Below are 22,196 nucleotides of genomic sequence, written 5' to 3' on the forward strand. Positions count from 1 at the left end.
CTAGCTCCTTATTACCTACTGTACTTATCATTGTTGGCGTTCTTTATTAGTGCCTACGTTTAGGCTCGGCCTTTTGTAAATAAGACTTGCCCAAATATGAACTGGCCTTTATATTTTAAGTATTAATTCATTATGTCGAACCTTCGTATTGTAGCTGTAGTGTTTCACGATACTTATCACTATGCGGCATTTCTTGCATGTAACCGACTGCCTTTAATGGGGTACTCGCAAACACACAATTCAATAAGCGACTAACTGCACATTTTTTTTTTCAATATTTATTGTAATAAGATTTTTTTTTAATAATACATATTTAAAAAAAATACATTTTTACTCCTTAGCTTACAGTAACTCTTTTCTTTTCAAAACCATATATTTATTTCGATGAAAAACTTATTTTGTTTAATATGAAAACGGTGTTTTAATAAAAAAATATCAATTGCGTTAAATCTTGCCTGGATTCAAAGAAAATTACGTTGCGACTTATCGAATACTGGGCTTTAAGAAGTGATGTTAACCGACTAAAAACGTTATTCAATTGCGATGAGATGTTTTTAAGTATAAACCAAATTAGAAAAAAACGCTTTTTGTTAATGTTATAGTTGTTATTTATACAACCGAATAAATTTGTTAGAATAACATTAAGGGGGGCTTGTGTGATGTACAGTTTTTAGGGTAGAACCGTATTACTGTAATGTTTCAAATACGTCAAAGGGAGCATATTCGTGAAACCTGTTATTATTCAAATTAATACGCATTTAAACTAAATAATATAAAGTCCAATTGATCTGAATGTGTTATAATTATCCGTCCCATATTAAGTTTTTTTCTTTCTTTCTTTATATTATGTATACTTATATAAAAAATAAATTAACTTGAAAAACGTTGCACGCATGATGCACAGTGGTCATCATACAAACCGCTCAAATATTCATGATAGTTTTATGTCCAAGCTCGACTGGTGTTTGAATCGTGCGAAAATGTATAAATTCGAGAATGCTTCATTGTTTTTGCAGCAACAAAAAACAACTATCCGGTCCTGCTAGTTTCTAACCCAATTAAAATATATTTAAAAAAAAACGTTATTGCAACAGATGTTCCCGCTCACCCAGGTTATTTACCAGAGTATTTTATTATACTGTACATATAATTATTAATTGCCATTTAAAAAAAAAAATATTATCACAATGACTGCTAGAAACCACCTACTCATATCTAATATACATTTTAATATTGAATACCAAAACGTTATGAGGTTACTGTCTTCTGTCACTGGACTGTTTTCCATTAAATTATAATTTAGTTGGTGTTGTACACTCTTGATTTTTATGTAAAATTATCGTCAAATGTACCTACGTTCGGGTGTAAATGAGGGTAATGATAATTATTCTCTTGTCTTTATGGCTAATTACTCGAAGATGGTTACAATTTTCCGGTAAATATAATGAATCCAATTTGAGGAATTGTGTGTATTTAATTTGTGTTTTTTTTTTAACCGGAGAAAATTATGAGTACGTCAGTCAGGATCTCATTTTTTCCATGTCAAGGGCGACATTCGTGATGCTTAAAAATGTCCCGACATAATGCCGCTCATTCGTCACATCGTGGAGGTCAATAAGGCAACATCTTTTTAAAAGATACAAAAAGAAGTGCGTGGATTAAACGTTTGGGTTGCCATTCTCTTACATTCATTTGTATGCATATATTTATTTTTATGGCGGTATTTTCGAAACCTAATTTATCTTGGAATTTATTTAACAGCTGATATGAAGCCTGAGGCCAGTTTCCCGACGCAGTGCGCCTTAGCGGCTTTGGGGCTATACTAATCAAGCTTACTAACCAACCACGTTTTCATCAATATTTGGGAATGTCTAGTAAAGTGGTTACAACGTAGTTATTGAGATATTGCACCGGCAAAGATGAAATTGGAAGCAGTAAAATTGAATCATTAAAATAATGTCGCGAACGTTTGGAAATATTAATACAATATTTATTAAAAAGTAAAATGAGAGTATATGTTAGAAAGTGAGTGAGAGTTGTCCGCCTCCGTAGTGTAATGGTCAGCATACTCGGCTACCGTTCTGGAGGTCCCTGGTTCGATTCCCAGGGGGGAGTTAAATAAATATAAGTAAGTGATTTTTTCACTCTATTATTTATTCAATAATACCCTTGACTGGTACCTGACGTGGAGGGCTGATTACCTTTGCTTCAGGTGTTACCGATCAAGATAATACTGCGATTATATGATGCAGTGCCCTATGCACCATTGGGGTGCGGATAAGGGTTTGTTTTTTTTATTGAAAAATAAAAATTTGGTGTGGGTATTTTTTTAAAGAAAAGGAATAATCCGCAAAGCCTTTGCTTTATGAGGCTGTCTGCAGGTAGAATAGTAAGGATAGGAAGGGTTAATGTGAAAAAATCATCACAAACACCCAAACCAATAGAAAATAAATAAAACTTTAATTTATTTTCCAATTGGCGGGGAAACGAACCCGCGACCCCAGTTTCGCAGTCAAGCGTCTATATGATATCGTATGATTTGACGATATGACGAATTAAAATATTAAAAAAAAAAAAAAAACACATATCCGCTCCTTATGTGGAGCATATGGAGTCCACAGACTTTCTCCAAGCTTTTCTGTCGGCTGCCAGCTCCTTTGCATCCTCCCAAGTCAGATCCGCGTCCCGAAGTACTGACGAGAACTGCCAACGAATTGTCAGCATTGGTCGTCCTGGGCGGCGCGAACCTGATGCCTTGAACCTGACGCTTTGAACAACCTCAAAGTTTTCCGTGAATTAAAATATTATTCAAACAAAAGTTTGAGGTTGTTCACTGATATTATTCAATAGCATAATTGATGACTATTTTGCGAATAAATATTGTTCTTACATGCATTATCTATTATAGTGAAGCACAAATGTAATAGGTTAGAATATGTTAAGTGTTTATGGAGTTAATTTCCTGCTATTACTGACACGAAATGAGTTTAGCGTAATAAGTAATAAGTGAGATTCTTTTGTCCTGCCCGTTTTACGGAAGCAGTAATCATCTCGCATCGAGTAAACTTCTCAGCACGGGAAATCTAACTGTAGCACACTGGTGATAACGATCTCGGTCTTCGCAATATCATAATTTAATTCTTATCAATTAATAACACTCTTTACACAATAACAACCTTTAGTCGTTTAAATGATTTTAATTTACACCTTATTAGCCTCTGAGCGGCTCCCAGAGCCGGTCTTTGTTTTTTTTTTTTTATTTAAAAGAAAAAATCTGTAATTCGTAAATTATTAATATTCAAATAAAAAATGATTTAATCATTTTAATCATAGAAATATAGGAATATATAATATTTTATTATATATTTTGTACATCTAGGTCAGTGGTTCTTAACCGGTGCTCCGCGAAATTATGAAAACCAAAATTTAAAATTGGCTCATTTACTGCGCGATTTGCGAGTTGCGTTGCAAATATCAAGAATAAGAACAATTAATTACTCTATCAACAGATTGTACTCTTAAAATAAAATTCTCAGAAATAACTCTGCGTGAATTTTGGATTTTTGTTCAAGACTAATACCCAACTCTCTCCACAAGGGCACTGAAAATTTTATTACAGTTTTCAATTTCATAATTGTGAGCTAGGTTTCTCGACATTAACCAATATTAAAACGAAGAAACGCGAAAGGCTTAGAAATTAAGATGAAGAAATGAGAGTAACCATATTAAATATTAGACCTAATATCGCTGAAATGTGCAAAAGCCAACAAGTTCAGGTGTCTCATTAAATAATTTTCGCCGCAAAAAAGTTTCACTGGAGTATTTATGTTTTATGTATTTTTTAAATTAATGTAATTTTTAACTTGTCCGTAATCAAATAATCAATTTTATTTTTAGTAAAAGTTATCGTATGTTTTTTTATCATTAGTTTTGGTGTACCGTGAATTTTGCTTATGATCAAAAGTGCTCCCTGACTTCAGAACCACTGATCTAGGTTATAATTATTATAATATTTTAGTCATGCCTTACCCTCCTGATAAAGCATACTACTCGTCCTTAGTTAATGTATATTTTAAAATCATTTTTGTACTCGAAAATCAAACGTGTCATACCGTACTTAATTTAATCCTTCACCCCCCCCTAGAAACGATTTGATTTGTGTTTGTGTTGTATTCACTTTGCGATGATTGGTATTAAATTCTTGAGTTATTACTCATTTGAACATTTGTTTTTTGTTGTTTTAAATATCTACATAAGGTTTGTACAGTTGGTTAATCTGACTAACAATAATAATAATAATAATAATTTATGTTTGTGGGATCATCTATAGTAAATAATCATTTAAGAAATATTTCATTACCAATACAACATTGCGCATGTAAATAAGTGGACGTGATATATGTCATGTTCTTTGAAATTCTACTTAATATTGTTTATACAAATATATTTTTTTATCTCTTATAAAGATGATTCATGTACTAAGTTATTGACGTGTAGGTACAGTTATTTGCGACACTAGAGCATAATGTCATTTTTATTTTAATTACTCTTGCTGACGCTATCAAAATTACTTACAAATAACTGTTCATACGGCGATTCAACTCTTGCTCTCGAATATTCTTGGTAACTTGATAATGCTAATATTTAATTACTTACTGATTCGATTTAATTCAATTCAAATCATCCTTACATTTCTGTTTCTATGCCAATATTTAGTACTATTTAGTTCCAGCTAATAAATCAGGAAGTGTTTTATATTGAAAGGCTAAGAACGTGTGTGTATGTCCTTGACTCTCTCATAGAAATAGTTCATTCACTAATATTCCAACTTTTTTTTTAAAAAAACGTCCAACGCCAATATTTTTTTATTGAAACATTTATTTGTTAATTACATATACATAAACATATAAATACATATATAAATTAATTTAAAAATTCATAGACACATTTTTTTGTAGAGACCTAATAAGACACCTTATGTGTCTTGTCGGTGGAGTTCTTTTTATATAGGTTTTAATTTATTTTTTAAAATCTATTTTAACATAATATACACAGAATAGGAAGAAACAAAAACTTTTTGACAATTTTCATAGTATTAACTCTTGATCATTTACCCATTCCTTTATTTTGCCTTTGTTTCATATTTTATTTTGACCTCTTACCTCCGTCGGCAACAAATTAAAAATGTTCGGAACTATATATTGCAGTGTTCTACTCCCATATTTATTGTTTACTCTTGGGACCATCAACCCCTCGTTGTGGGTAAATCGTAGATCATGGTTGTGTACTAAAAGATATATTCTTGTTTTAGTCGGGATTAGGTGTTACATTTGACGCTGTTGTTTTTTTGTTGCAAATTTTGTACACAGATACACTCAGTGCTGCCACTTGTAAATTCAGTTTAAGCGTTTTGGCTTTGAACGAAAAGAATTCGACTCCAAATAATGTACATAACTCGAGTCAATAAATTGATTTGCTCAGATGGGCTAAATCATCACCCGTCAAAGTTCACTCATGTTTAATGCCCGATTGTTATGCTTTAAGTAAACATTATATTAGCTTTGCTAATGCTTTTACGCGAATAGCGGATAAACTTCACGCCATTTTGTCAGATGTGATATATTATTATTTCTGTTCATTGTCCTGTCCAGTTGATAAACTGTCGTGTTATTAGTTATTATGATAAGGAGAGCGATCCAATGTAGGTCAGTCCCGAGACTCGTTCAAATTAACGGAGGACGTGTTATGAGGAAATAATTTATATATATATATATATATATATATATATATATATATATATATATATATATATATATATATATATATATATATATATATATATATATATATATATATATATATATATATATATATATATATATATATATATATATATATATATATATATATATATATATATATATATATATATATATATATATATATATATATATATATATAAACCCTTATCCGCACCCAAATGGTGCATAGGGCACTGTGTCATATAAACGCAGTGTTATCTTGATCGTTTATACATGAAGGAAAGGTGATCATCCCTCCGCTTCAGGTACCAGTCCATGGTAATTTTGATCTTAATCACTAATATTTATTTTACCCCCCTTGGGAATCGAACCCGGGACCTCCAGAACATACATATATTTTTACAACCAAATTTCTATTCTTTATAAATATATATGTATTTAACCTGCACCTTTAGTTGTTTCTGTGAGTTTGTTGTGTTCTCATCTAATTGATGAAAAACATTCAAACAATTTGTATTGCACTGTATTTCATTTCTTGTAATATGTTTTTCATTGTTTGTGAACCATACATAAATAAAATAATATATATATAAATATATATATATATATATATATATATATATATATATATATATATATATATATATATATATATATATATATACATATATATATATATATATATATATATATATATATATATATATATATATATATATATATATGTATATAATATATATATATATATATATATATATATATATATATATATATATATATATATATATATATATATATATATATATATGTATATATATATATATATATTTATATATATACATATATATATATATATATATATATATATATATATATATATATATATATATATATATATATATATATATATATATATATATATATATATATATATATAATTATTACGAATAAACATACATATGTACATAGATTCAATCGCTAGAATGAATCATCAAAAGTTCAGGTGTTTTAAAAGTAAATAGAGATTAATGAAATTTCTTAGATTTTTACGGTCGCTCGAATGCCAAAACCCTTTTGTTTGCGCTTGTGCTAATGCTTCAGAATTGTTGTACGGTTGATAACATCACCTTACAGGCGCAGATTGCCGACAGCCTTAAACGCTAGTGTATTCTCGCACTAAGAGAGAGTCTTGCGTTTGGAAATAGGATTAATTCGCGGTAGAAAAAGGATCAAGTAACGGACTCGAAGGCTACGTTATATATTTTTTAAACGTAAAATATTATAATATATATATTAGTAGAAATCAATAAATTTCATACAAATCAACGACATTATTTTCACAATGAAAGTTAGAAACATTTCGTTATTATATAATTTTTTGACATCTCATCAAAGATGAAGAAGAATATGGAAGTCTGGGCATTTACAAGGCTGACGACCGTCATAGTCTGGTTTAAGTGATCACTTTACACACGTGTAACATTCACCAATTCTACCCATTATTGACAGCCACACTACTCAAATTCTTGGAAGTTCTATATGTATGAACCAATTCAGAAACATTGTTATTGAATCACTAGAACTTCACTAGAGACATCTATTGATGAGATGAAAAGAAGCTTTTTATTGAGCAGAAACTCCTATATCAGTAGTATGTGAGGTCCGAATCCTAGATTATAATCACATACATGAAAAATGCTAGAAAATTTAATTTTCATTTTTATTACAGGAGATAATTGTAATTGGAGTTAATCCAGATTTTGTGAACAAGTATTTGGACACACTCAAAATGTTGTAAACATTTCGTTATCGTTTATCGTAAGTCATTGCTGGTTTGCTGGTCACCCGTGACTTGTCAGCTGACACTCAGTTCTCGCTGAACCAAATCTGAATACCAATTACTGATACTAATGCCCACATTAAATTTCACCGTGTTTACAGCAGGTCATTCGTCGTCGTCAACAAAGCTATCAAGTACATACCTTCTGACACAGTTTTGATAATGATACCCTCCACGCTTCCGATATGCTCTTCTCGACAATATTGACGGTAGGACAAGCGTCAATTCGTCAATTGTATCATTAAATATCGGTATTTTTGTACGTTTGATGTAAAGCTTTGATAAATAATTAAAGGCAAAATAAAAGGTCAACAAAGAATACACGGCTATGTGATTAGTATATAGCATTCGTTAGATTTTTTTTTTTAATTATTATTATAAATAATTTTCTTCGTGATTTTAGCAAGTAAAGAATAACCTGTTATCGGTGTTTTAAAAATGACTCTCTCGGACTTTATTATCTCATTTACGACCGAATTAAAACACTTTAGATAAAAGTTGTAGGTTCATAACAATTAAGTTGATAATACCATGATCGTGTTCATGTATTTTATTTCTAGAACAATTTGCTTTAATATTTCTTATAAATTATAAACCAGCATTTTGATCCATGGAATCATTATTTAGCGTATGTAACATATTTGTGAATTTTCCGCAAGGAACTCGTGCGTTAGCTTGTAGGAATACGCGAGTATTCTCCGTTTTCTACCTATTATTTCTACTCTATTTCCTTTACCAGTAATGTCCTTTAGTTGACTACAACATTTTTAGTGTGTCCAAATACTTGTTCCCAAATCTGGATTATCTCCATCTGGAGTTATTTTATATTATGAAATACAAATGAAAGAGTTTCTGCCGAATAAAAAAAGCTTCCTTCATCTCACCATAGATGTCTCTAGTAAAATCCTAGAGATTCAAGCACTATGTTTCCATACTTTTTTTTTGTGAACAAGTATTTGGACACACTCAAAATGTTGTAAAACTATGTTTCCAAATTGAACAGAGTATATATGTATATAAGTATATAGAAGTTCCAAGAATTTGAGTAGTATGGTTGTCAATCATGGGTAGAATTGGTGAATGTTACACGTGTTTCAAGTGATCACTTAAACCAGCCTATGACGGTTTTAAGCCCCGTAAATGCCCAGACTTCCATACTCTTCTTCATCTATGTTGAGATCTCAAAAAATAATCCAATAGTTGTCTCATCAAATATATTTACCTAGCCTTCATATAATTAGCGATGAAATTAACGCTGTATCGATTCTATGCTTTCCCCCATCAGATGCGTGTACAAATTATAATTAGTAAAATTAGAATACACTTGTATTGTGTTTGTTTGTATAGGTAGTAATTAAATCCAATTGGTTCTGAAATGAAAAAATATATACATATATATATATGCTCAATTACATTCCTTTTCAAAGGTAGTTTTAGAAGGTAGAATAACAGTAAAAAGAAACAAAAAACACCATTTATTTATTTATAAAATTGATCATTAAAACATATTTCTCTTTTTCCTTTGGTTACTTTGCTTTCTTTAGACACTTTCATCATTTTTTTTTTTGTAAGTAACGTAAATAGTTTTTTTTTTAAATTATAATTATGTGGAGTTTTACTGACTAGCCGAAAAACACAGTATCCCTGTATGCTGTAAAATTATCTTAAATATGTAGAAATTATTAGGTGTATTTCAGCGCCTATTTTATAGTTCCTGAACCAATAAATTTAGCATATGGCATTGTAATACCTTGACATTTTGACTGTTATTTACATTTTTTTTAGTAAAAATATTTATTCCGTAAAACGATTAATTTTTGGATGTAGCCAAAAGACATTGATATTAATTTAACTCTGCTGTTATGATTTCGTTCGTTCTAGAAAATTTAGTTTGACGGTTGACTTTTGTTTAATTGATGTTTAATTACCTTTTTTATGATTTCTGACCAATATTAAATGAAATAATAACGTTCAACTCTTGTAATGTAAAAAAATTCATTAAAAACTTAATAAAAAAATAAATAAAAAACACTCGTATAAGACCACATTTGAGTTTATTAATGTAAACGCGACTAGTTTCGAGAACTACAGATTTTCTCATCAACAGGTGAAAAAACAAAATATTTTCACCCGTGGATGAAAACATCTGTAGTTCTAGTCTAGTTTACAATGATCTTAAAAAAAACAACAAAAGTGGTCTTATACTAGTGTTGTATTTTTATAATTGAATTATCATTTTATTCTACAAAATTATACCAAATCCATAGGCGCCCTTGAAGTGGTATTTTACGAAAATGGCGCTGTATGAATTATTATTACTCTTATAATTATTATTATTAATAAGAATAAATTTTATAGAATAAAGCCAATAATGTATTTAGTCATCATCACCTTGCTAGAAAAAAACTCTCGAAATGTAATAAGTTGTTAATTTAAATATTTGTATTATTGAATATATTATTATCTAAAATACCTCGATTACCTTTGCCCATATCTGATAACTTATCATTACTTGTAATCAAATACCTAGAAGTACATTCAAAGTACGCAAAACATTGCATCTAACCATATTACATGTATTAAATTTATAAACGTAAGCAATGTCTCAATCCCGCAGCATTGATCAGGTTTCATTTTAAATAGCTTTGAATTTTTCTGTGCATAAGTACTTACATTATTATTTTTATTTAATTAGGTCAAGGGTAAATCTTAAGGTCAGACAATGATAATAAGGTTTCTTTCCTTAATCATCATGTTGATCCGCAAAAGGTTAAAATACATGTGTAATGCTCTAAATAGGAAATACAGTGAAACCTCTATCTATCGTTTCTCAAGGGACCTATCGAAATAAACTATGAATGCGGGAAAACAATTTGTATGACATACCAGTAACTCGAGTGTACTTTTTTGCAAATTTGCACAAAAATAGTTGATTTTAGAAAAAAATACAAAAAAACGGAAATGAGTATCATGCAAATTGACAATAAAACCAATTGATAAGTATTCAAAATGGTTTATTTAAGAAAAAAAAGACAATTGATTACTATTTTAAATTTTTATAGTCAAAAATATCAAATTCGGAGCGTAATTCAAACGATGAATGCGATAAAATGATGATAGAGAAACGATCAATGCGATCTATTTTTGTATGAAATGAATCCGGGGTATAAGAAATAAACGACACATCCGGGAAAACGATTATTCGAGGAACGATAGATAGAGTTTTCACTGTACTCGTAATTGCATCTGATGCTTTATGCGCAAGTTTTTATGGATAAACTCCTATGTATTGTATTATTTCTTGACATCTCATCAAAGATGATGAAGAATATGGAAGTCTGGGGATTTACGGGGCTGACGACCGTCATAGGCTGGTTTAAGTGATCACTTTACACGCGTGTAACGTTCACCAATTCTACTCATTATTGACAACCACACTACTCAAATTCTTTGAAGTTCCATATATATGAACCAATTTCGAAACGTTGTTCTTGAATCATTAGAACTTCACTAGATACATCTATTGGTGAGATGAAAGGAAGCTTTTTTTAATGAGCAGAAACTCTTTTATCAGTAAGTGAGATCCGAATCCTGGATTATAATCACATACATGAGAAACGCTAGAAAATATCATTTTCATTTTTATTATTTTAGCTTATAATTGGACCAGTTAATTTATTTACAACATTTTGAGTGTGTCCAAATATAATAATATATATAATAAAATTTCCCTCTTCAGGGTTTAATTTTTGTTTAGTCATAAACTAAACCCTGAAGAGGGCAACAGGCTGTTACCGAAACTAGTTGGTTGTTAATAAAAATGTGAGTGGATCAAAAAACAAAGTATTTTTATTTCTCAAAATAATATATCAATATGATCCATAAATTTCATTACTTGATTCGGCAGTCACTTTGTGGTAAAATCGATCCATTTTTAATTAATATTTTACTTAGTAAATACCACTATTTCTTAATATCTACTGTGACACGTGTTTCGATGCATTCCGCATCATTTAGAAATTCCTAAAAATATAAATAACAATAAACCCATAATTAACAATACGACTATGACTAAAGCCACCCCCCTTTTGTCTATGTTCTCACTGATAAGAAATAAAAATATGAAATAAAAATTAAATTAATAAATTAAAATAAGAAACAGCTACTACCCCCTCTTCAACCTTCAACGTCCCAAGGACCCAACTCTAAAATTTGGAATCAGCTTCACATACAGTGTTTGAAAATGATGCGGAATGCATCGAAACACGTGTCACAGTAGATTTCAAGAAAAAGTGGTATTTACTAAGTAAAACATTAATTGAAAATGATCCATAAAGTTAATGCTTTCAATATTCAAAACACAAAAATAAATATTCTTTTTAAAAGTTTCTTACACTTTTTTTTCATCCACAGTGTATGCAGGCATATGCAGAGTATGAAATTATGAATGGCGCCTACGACATCTCGTGCCCAGATTCCCGCTGCCCGAAGAACGGAGTGATGGCCCAGCCGGAAGTCGAAGCTCTGGTGAGCCCAGAGTTGGTAGAAAAACACCGCAAGTTTCGACTCAATCATGGTATGGATAATATTGTTTTAATACATTTATATTAAATTGGTTATTTGGGCGACGTAAAGATTAGACATTTGTGATCTCAGTATACTAAATATCTAAAGGTGGGGACTGACTGGATTATGGATGGAGCACTCGGCTCGCTGCACTGACTATACGAATGCTCGCATCGTAACGTATTTCGTTACGCTGAAATGGCTCCGGTCAGTCCCCACCATAATGAATACATATTTCAAATACGCTTAATATTTGATAAAAAAAAAAATTAAGAATATTTTCCATCTCCATCTTTTTTGTGTGAAAAGATTTTGGGTATAGTTTGAATTAAACTGTTGATTAATATATTATATATCACATTTCATAAGCCTTATCCGCACCCCATTGGTGCATAGGGCACTGCATCATATAAACGCAGTGTTATCTTGGTCATTAAAAGATGAATGAAACGTGATCAGCCCTCCCCTTCAGGTATCATGTCAGGGTAATATTGAATAAACATTAGAGTTAAAAATCACTTATATTTATTTGATCCCCCCCTGGGAATCGAACCCGGGACCTACAGAACGGTAGCCGAGCATACTCTACGGGGGCAGCCAAAAATTCAGTAAATGTTACAGCATTGTTAAAATTCAGTAAATGTTGAGTGTTGTTTTCATTTAGTTAATGATATATTTATTTATTTCAGAGGTAGCCATGGACGGGGGTCGTGCATTCTGTCCTCGTGTAGGCTGCGAGACCGTGTGCCGGGTCCCGGGGGGGTGCGGGGGCAGCGCAGCCGGGGGCACCGTGTCAGCGGGCCCCGGGAGCGTGACGGCGCAGTCCGTCAGGTGTCCCACTTGCGACCATCACTTCTGCAGCGCGTGCACTAATCAGGTGATATCTCTTGTCCGCCGTATCTCGCCAATTGATATTTCACTGTAGTAATGTGGAAAGGAATATATGGCGGGTGTACTGGCAAAAAACTCAACTTATTACGCGAAGGGAGTAATTTCACCCAACGAATATAAAACTAGTTATCATTTGACCAGTTTTTATCAAAGAATAGAAAATAATAATCTGATGAGTTAATATGAAATATTCTGTGATATGAAAATTATTTATAATTATTATACTTTTTTTACATTTCAAGAATAGGTTTTAAATTTATGAAGCAATTTAAAGATTTGACCATTTTACGTTAAATTTTACTCAATGAAATAATTTCAATAAAAAAGCACAATATTATCATACTAGCAAAAAACGTTAACTCGAAAATATGCAATTTTGACTTAATGATACAAATTATAAAGTTTTCAACATTCTATTAACTGGCAAAATACACTAAGTGGTTTGAAGTGTCATATTTATGTGGTTTTAAAAGTAAATTCAACTTTCAGTTTAATAGCGGGTATTTTATTCAGGCTTTAATTACAATAGCTTTAAATAACAGGGATTTTAGAGTTAACGTTTTTTGTCAATATACCCACAATATCCTATATATGCAAATATCTTGTCCGCCTCCGTGGTGTAATGGTCAGCGTGTTTAGTTACCGTGCTGAAGGTCCCGGGTTCAATTCCCAGCGGGGGGGAGGGTGAAAATAAATATTAGTGATTTTACACTATAATATTTATTTAATATTACCCTGGACTGGTCCCTGAGTGATCACCTTGCCTTCACGCAAGTAACGATCAAGATATTACTGCGTTAATACAATGCAATGCCCTATACAGAAGAAGTATGCAAATAAAATATGGTACTTTATAAAGATTTTATTTTGTCTTTTTAATCTGTACAGCTTAATCTTAATCTAAAATATTATAAAATTAATTTAATAATAAATATTATGTAATTCATTAGTAGATCCTGTTTAAGTGGAAAGATCCAATAAATCTCAACTTTACATTTATTGATTGCCAGTAATAGGCTGATAATGTTATTGATTATTCGTACTTATACTGAATACTACTAAGTAGGGAATGGTCACACCGACTAACAAATGTAGTCAATTGACTTACATACATTAATTTAATATCAATAGTGCAGAATAAAAGGAGCGCTGCTCACCTTTAGAACTATTGCTGCATTTTAATGTGCATTAATTATAACACTTATAAGTGGATGAGTTTATTTTAAAGCCTTGTAAGGATTTGAGTGGCGTGGAATACTATTTTTCTGCATTGTTTATAAAGGTTAAGGAGTTCAATGCAATCCAGATTTGATATAGTTTTTATAATGCTAATTTTCCTACGGATATAGCTTATAATTTTATTCATTTAATTCAAACCCTTATCCGCACCCCGATGGTGCATAGGGCACTGCATCATATAAACGCAGTGTTATCTTGATCATTAACATGAAGGAAAGGTGATCAGCCCTGCGCTTCAGATACCAGTCCAGGGTAATATTGAATAAATATTAGAGTGAAAAAATCACTTATATTATCACTTATATGACCCTCCCTGGGAATCGAACCCCGGACCTCCAGTACGGTAGCTGAGCGTGCTGGCCATTGCACTACGGAGGCGGACAAAAGTATATAACAGTATGTTTTTAATATTTTTGTTATTATTATTTCAGTGGCATGCTGGTATGGATTGTGTGGCATTCAGTCGCCAGATGGCGCTGGAGGCCACTGAAGGTCTCCCTGCGGAGTCCGATCTCATCAAGTGGTGTCCCATGTGCCGGGTGCCCATAGAGAAGGACGAAGGGTGCGCCCAAATGATGTGTAAGCGCTGCAAACATGTCTTCTGCTGGTATTGTCTCGCCAGTCTCGATGTGAGTTTATTCCTCTCCGACTATTCCAATATATACCTACCGTAAAATCTCAACTTTAAGACTCCTTGCCAATACTGATTCTCATTTCTTTCTGTAGAATTCCTGGCGTGGATTGTTTAAATTATGCAATAAGCAAATAACAAATAATTGACCATGTGTATCAATATTTGTTTAGAAAATGGAATACACATTTATTTTAATAACTACATTATGTATGTTTTTCAAAACCATGTATATTTTTTACTATGTGTAAAACTATTCAGAATCATTATTAAGTTTAAGGTTGATATCATCATGCTAAATATAGCTTTCTGAATGCTGCGATGACTACATTTACAAATATATTCTCAATAGTGCATAATATAGTAAAGTGTACAATATTTCAGTTTTTTACTGACATTTCTTGGTGGAACTGCATTTTATAGAATGAAATAACAACTATGTAGTTTTTTCCACATGAATATTCATGTGTAAAAAACTACATAGTTGTTATTTTATTCTATAGTGTACAATATGTATCTAATTATCTAAATCACATTGAATAATTTGACCCATAAAAATTTGTAATAGTAACGAGTCTTATGTTATTTTTACAGGATGATTTCCTACTTCGTCACTATGATAAAGGTCCGTGCAAAAATAAGCTCGGGCATTCTCGAGCTTCGGTGATTTGGCACCGCGCGCAAGTTGTCGGCATCTTTGCCGGCTTTGGTCTTCTCCTCTTGGTGGCCAGTCCGTTACTTCTCTTGGCCGCCCCCTGCATAGTCTGCTGCAAGTGTCGCCTTTGCAATTTAAGTGGGGGCAAAACTATAGACGGAGAGGATGCAGAAGGAATGGATCTAGAGGCGGAAGATATTACCGGAGATGAGATACAGAATATCACTAGTCCCGACATGGATTAATTTATGATGCGCGGAGAGATCAGTTGGATTTATTGTCTGTACACAAAGAAGGAACCATGTACGGATATATCGGCTTAACTATGGGCGAAGATCCGATAAGTTAAGAAATTTGACTAAATGCTAATGTTGATTTACAATGACAACCATGTTATGCACTGTTAACAGATTCACTACTAATAATCCGACATATCAACTTTTTGTAACAATCGTATTCTGCAAAACTTCCATGTTATTTTTCTTTTCTGCAGAAGTATGCAATTGCTGGCAAAATTTCAAGTGATTTGTGATTTTTTTTTAGTGTGAATTTTACATAAAAATTTACAATACGTAAACCGGTTCCGGTGTGAAATGAACTGACATATAATTATTGAAATTCTATATGCGAGTGTATATATCTCACATGTTATTTTAATTTGATAGTGATTGTAATTTGAAATATTTTCCATTCTTTCTAAGACATTAAAATAAAATATTTCTGAATGTAATCTTTGGTGTGACATATTTTGAAATTTTCACTTCACTATTTTGTATGCCTTTGTAAGGTTTCAGGACAGGAATGAGTTTTCTCTAGACGCGATGTAATCGGCCAACCCGAATTGTATTATTGAGAAACAGTTCAATTGAAATGTGTGTGTTTCTCCAAGACTGGTGAATGTTGTGGCCGTGAATAGTGTAATATGCCGAATGGGTATGCAGATGGATGTCTATAATGGTTTCTTGAATTCTGTGATAATGAATTAATATTGAGATGGTTTATCGTTAAGTATATACAGAAAGGAAAGTGTAGCCAGTGTGTCAGGGTGTCAGGCTGGATACTGATAGGATACCGTGTATTTTTTTAAGTTCGCAATGCAAGAATTGCATTTATTGTCGATTTAATAAATCAATATATCTATGATTAGTGTGTAAAGGAATGTACATAATATTTTACTCGACATATTTTAAATTACAAATATTGGATCTTATTCCGGTACAAAATATTGATGTATTTAGGTGCACTTAATTAAGCGTAAATTTATTTTGAAAATTGATACAATCCTAATGTATGTAGATATTATTGAACTTTACGAGATAGACTACATGTTTTCATTTATTTTCTTTCACTTGTATATATATTATGTATCCTTTTCAATATTCTTATTCTTATTATATCAACAGAGTGATTAAGGGTTACTGACCTATAATTACTATTAGTTCTTAATTTTCTTCTTAATTTTTAACCTTATCTACCTGCCGAGACCCTTGCATTTCTGCTTTATCATTCGATTTTAGATTGAGAATCACGCCAACACAATATCTAGTTACTTGTGACATATTCTCTTTAGAATTTAATGAAAAAAATACTGACTAAATATTTACAGCAATTCAAATATGTAAGCCACCTTTCTAACAATGTCTTTATGTTGCAGCATTATTGATTACACATAATCATGTATGTATATGATAAGTATAAAAAATACATAGTATGAATGCTGTTTTTTTATAAAATATCACAAATTTTGTTGTAACATTACATACAATAAGATTCGGTTGATATTTTTTTGTAAACAATTTATTCAGCCACATTTATTTTCATTGGTGATCCATAGAAAAGGTTAATATATTATGCTTTTAATAAACTAAAGTTGGTCTGTGTTTCACCTTACTATGGTTGTATAATGATCAAAGATTATTTTTAGTAATTGTCAACAGGATTTAAGTTCCATTTTGAATGCATTACAACATGTAGAAACTTATTTTTAAATATTTTTGTGTCATCAAATTAATAATAAGATATATATTGTATTTTATTACCTAGAAATCCTAATATTTATATATCACTAAAAATCCACATTACATTTATATTATCATTTGACTTATCGTATCAGAAAATAGACTGTTGGACATCACTCGAACCTTTAATGTGACAAATAAATATTATTCCTGTATAAAGTTCAATAATTATTTCCTAGGACTTTAAGAAGAGTGAATGAAGAGAACTTTCAAACAAAGTATTGATAAGGTGTTTTATGGAGAATCTTTTATAGATACTCATAATAGTTTAAAGTAGATTGGATTTTATTACTAGTATGTTTTGATATATATACCAAATGTTTTAAAATTCTTCATTATACATATACATACGTGTAAAGCTTATGATATTGCGAGAAAATATTTTGAAAACAATAAAACTTATGGCATACTTTGTTTTTCTTTAGACCCTTATTTAGGAATGTTTCTAAATTTTATTTTGATATCGATCAACAGTGGCTTTGGTGTAATTTGATAGACATCGGACTACGAGAACGGCACTTCCATCCTACACTTGAGATCTACATTAAAAAACTAATACATATATAAAAATAATAAAGAATATATTAAAACAAGAAGAATTAATTAATAACACTTAAACGGTATTATAAAATTATTGAAGTAAATTAGCGAATTGAGATATTTATAAATACAGGTGACCCCGGTGAGTGCGGATTGGTTATAATGCGGTATTTTAACAACACTCGTCCGACTTCCGAGTAATCCAGAGTAGGCACTGCTTTTCTGCCTTTATAGAATGCACGCCTCTGCCTATCATTCCGCACCTTTCAGATCTCATGTATGAAAAATCAAAGATTGGAGTACTCATGTATACATCCATTGAGTATTTATCAAAATTCCATATTTATAAATAATAATAAAAGTTCCATGTTTGTAAACAAAGTCAATGTCATCACGATCCGTTGTGGCATAACAGCAGAGTAGAGAAATTAAGACTAATTGACACTGCCTTTTTCTATTTTAGGTGCTTTGTATGTACATCATGCTATGAATAATGATGATTTGTTGTCACTACTTATAAAAAAAAATACACTTGACACACTCTGCGAGAACAACATATGGTAGGGACTCATGGTAGTTTTTAGAAAGAAATAGGATAAATTACTTCATCTTCTTCTTCAAAACCTTATCCGCACCCCGATGGTGCATATAAGGGCACTGCATCATATAAACGCAGTGTTATCTTGATCGTTACCGCATGAATGAAGGGTGATCAGTCCTCCGCTTCTGATACCAGTCCAGGGTAATATAGAATGAATATTTGAGTGAAAAAATCACGTATATTTGTTTGACCCCCGCTGGGAATCGAACCCGGGACCTTCAGTACGGTAGCCGAGCGTGCTGACTACTACACTACGGAGGCGGACTAATTACAAATGATTAATTAAAAATGCTTAAAATGGTGGGAAAAATTATTTAAATCTGTGGAAAATATGAGGCTTGGAAATCAACCCTCTCATACGCAACTCAAATTGGGTGGACTTTGGAGCTGTTGACAAATAAAGTTCTTGAAATGGATAAATACTTTATTTCTATATATGTTACAATAATCTAAAATCCTCTATACAAGCCGGCGGTGCTGTCAAACAGTTTAGCATTCCGGAACTCTCCTCTCATATCCAGCATGTAATGAAGCCACTTGTTCTTAACTTTTAACGGAAGTTGAACCGTGGCTGCATCTCGAGTTTGCTGACAAGAGACAAAGGGGAGATCTATCTTCATTAGTCGGTTGTGTCCATAGGGTGTGTATGTGACTATAGTCATCATTTTTCCTCCTTTATGGAGCACGAGGTATCTCACCGACCTCAGAGTGAATACCCAAGTAGCAGCAAGAATTGCTACACCTGGAAAAAAAACAATATGATACTATGACAACAAATCAAAACAAATATTCGTTTTTACAAGTTCATCTGAGAAAGACTATTCAAATCATAAATATTTAGTATACACACTTTCAAATTCGAGCCAGTTTCAATTGTCAGCGGATATGAAGGCATTATGTTTTTGTAAAATATTACAAGATGATTAATTGTACTTGTATTTATTGTATTTATATTTATTAAAGAAATTCCATGAAAAAAAATATTTTTATTTTTTAATTCTGAGGTTATTTATTGATTGAAATAGTCTGGTTAAAAGTATCACTAAATAAATAATAGTTATACTTTTAAATGAGTTGATTAGATCATAAGTATTATATTAGCATAAATTGTATACATTTATTTAAATCACAATTTTAAACATTTTTAAAACAATTTTTTTGCAGAGACCCACCAAGCCACCTTGTGTGTCTTGTCGGTGTGAAGTGGTATGAAGTGTTTCACAATTAAAGCCGACACAATAAGTCTTGAAAATTAAATAGTTATGAAAAAAATATATATTATTTTTAGGGTGTTACAGTCACGTGTACTATCTTTTTTAGTGTAGATTTTTTTTAAAGATATTTTTTATAATATAACCAGGGATTTACTGATCACATTTTTTTAAAAAAAAAAGATCTCGTTAAAGCCCTTTGAAGAGCCCTTCCAAGGGACTGACCCTTGATTGAGTTGCTAAAAATAAATAAAATATTAGACATTTTTTTAGTTTTGAGGCTGAAGATGGTGTTCAGATTTGAAGTGAAACATAATTTCATCATACAACAAACATTTAAAATATAAACATTTTAATTACACAAATAATACAAATCAAATATTAGATGTTTGTGTAATTTTAGGACTGGCAATTGTGTACAGATTTGAAGTGAAACATACATACAACAAACATTAAATCTATCAACATTTCACTTTACTTCTGAACCTTATCCATACTCATGATGTGCATAGAGTATTGTGCTGGATAAATGTGGTGTTGACTTGATTGTTAATTGTATAACAGGAAAGAGATCAGTCCTGCGCTCCACATTCTTGGATAAAGGAATGGAATATATTTGAAAAGATACAAATGACAAAGGAAGTAGAGGAGTAATATTATGTAGCAAAAATAAAATAACTTTATCAATGACTAGGATTGGCACTTTACCCATACTCACACAAGCTTTATGTCATTTTAACACAGTAATGTGTACCCTTGAGGTACTTTACGATAGGGTGTGTTTATTAATAATAATCAAAAAAAATATCTAATAAAAATATAGATTTAAAATATATTGCTAGATCAATATTAATATTTTTAAATAATAATAATAAATAACTAACCAAAAAAATAAAACCAAATTCAAATTAAGTTAAAGACTACTGTTCGACAAGCGTGGAAACAAATAATACTCTTATTCAGTCTGGTTTTAAAAATCCCTATTCGGCGCATCTCGACTTATAATCTAAGCTTGGGAATAGAACCTTGTAATAAGCCAAAGAAATGTTTGAATAAAATATGATCCTCCCAACTTTATTAAAATTGACTATATGCACTTATTACCGTAAAGCAATTTATTAAGGTGTAATAAATGAAAAAAACTTACCCATAAACAGGCTCAAGCTCGTCAAACCAAGACGGTATTTGCGCTCTCCCAAATTAATTTTCTTGTACCAAGGGTCTGTAGGGGAGAGTTTTTTTTCATCGACAGGTACATTTTTTAACGTAGATTGAAAATTAAAAGCCAAAACAGTCCAAAATATATACTGTACTATGGCAAAAAAGTTGATAATTTTATAAAACCTAGGATTATCGTATTTGAATAGGATTACATCTTTAACGACATTTGTATTATCTAGAATAGCTTTCTGTGAAGACAATTTATTTGAATTTAGGATTTCAGGGATCAACTTCCTAGAAAATATAAACCCCTTTCCAGAGTTTTGAAGAACCGAAAAATACAAAGGACTTCTACTAAAAATTAACGTATTTCTACAAAGAAAATTCATATTGGATTATTTTGTTGATCCCTAAATGTGAATTTTCATCAGCCTTAATAAATAAACGAGCACAAACTCATTTAAACACATTAACAACTAAAGTTTCGCAGTACCACTGGCCTAAGAGAGAAATTTGAAAAATCTCATTAGAGGTTATGTATTTAGACATTAGATATACCAAAGACTAAATAATTTGTATAGATTTACCTTATCTTTGTTTATGATATTATTATTATCAAAGACTAACAACTAATTTGTATAATTAGGTACTATGGGGTTATTTCGTTTACAAGGGTCAATATCGCTTAGCTATATTCAACTATTTAAACGGTTCACCGCAACCCATATTTCAGACGACACGCAAATATTTTGGATACAGCAGAATATAAAAATCTTTACTTTCATTTTTTTAATAAAGACAATTATTTTAATTTCAATCATAAGTGATAATTAATAATTCTTATTTGCTCTTCACTTTTTTCCGAAAACTTATTTCGTGATCCTGATTTCTTTTACGTCACTATTTTTATATGTTCAAATTTATCAAAATATTGCATTCCACCTTTTTTGAATAGATGTGCCTTTTAGGTGCTCACCAATCGGGAACGGACTAATTGATTAAGACGACACAAAATAATTTCAGCAAGTGAATACTTTTAAAAATTATTTTTTTGTTTGGTAATTTTGTCGTAAAACATCAG

General features: G+C 31.1%; 2 protein-coding genes across 2 annotated transcripts in view; one reads left to right on the top strand and one right to left on the bottom strand.

Annotated features, from left to right (window-relative positions):
- LOC148307163 (uncharacterized) overlaps positions 1–18,015 on the top strand; it is a 60,502-nt gene extending 42,487 nt beyond the window's left edge. Inside the window, exons 4-7 of the mRNA XM_088263847.1 lie at positions 12,016–12,178; positions 12,858–13,045; positions 14,730–14,927; positions 15,524–18,015. Of these exons, the coding sequence (XP_088119973.1) occupies positions 12,016–12,178; positions 12,858–13,045; positions 14,730–14,927; positions 15,524–15,829 (855 nt within the window). The 3' untranslated portion in view covers positions 15,830–18,015. The remainder of the gene's footprint in view (positions 1–12,015; positions 12,179–12,857; positions 13,046–14,729; positions 14,928–15,523) is intronic.
- A 1,131-nt stretch (positions 18,016–19,146) lies between these two features.
- On the bottom strand, positions 19,147–21,679 carry LOC148307164 (transmembrane protein 223-like). The gene is made up of 2 exons (XM_088263848.1): positions 21,102–21,679; positions 19,147–19,485 (listed from the first exon to the last, which is right to left on the bottom strand). The coding sequence occupies exons 1-2, from the start codon at positions 21,502–21,504 to the stop codon at positions 19,193–19,195; spliced, it is 696 nt and encodes a 231-aa protein (XP_088119974.1). The 5' UTR covers positions 21,505–21,679; the 3' UTR covers positions 19,147–19,192.
- Between the last annotated feature and the right edge of the window lie 517 nt (positions 21,680–22,196).

The sequence above is a fragment of the Brachycentrus maculatus genome, unplaced genomic scaffold, assembly GCF_059751285.1.
Source record: "Brachycentrus maculatus isolate JH-2025_06_01 unplaced genomic scaffold, ASM5975128v1 h1tg000205l, whole genome shotgun sequence".
NCBI lineage: Eukaryota > Metazoa > Arthropoda > Insecta > Trichoptera > Brachycentridae > Brachycentrus > Brachycentrus maculatus.

Coding starts and splice junctions, on each gene's coding strand:
- LOC148307164 (XM_088263848.1), bottom strand. CDS start 21,504: ATGAATTTTCTTTGTAGAAATACGTTAATTTTTAGTAGAAGTCCTTTG. Junction 19,486..21,101: donor GAGCTTGAGCCTGTTTATGG/GTAAGTTTTTTT, acceptor TTTTTTTTCCAG/GTGTAGCAATTCTTGCTGCT.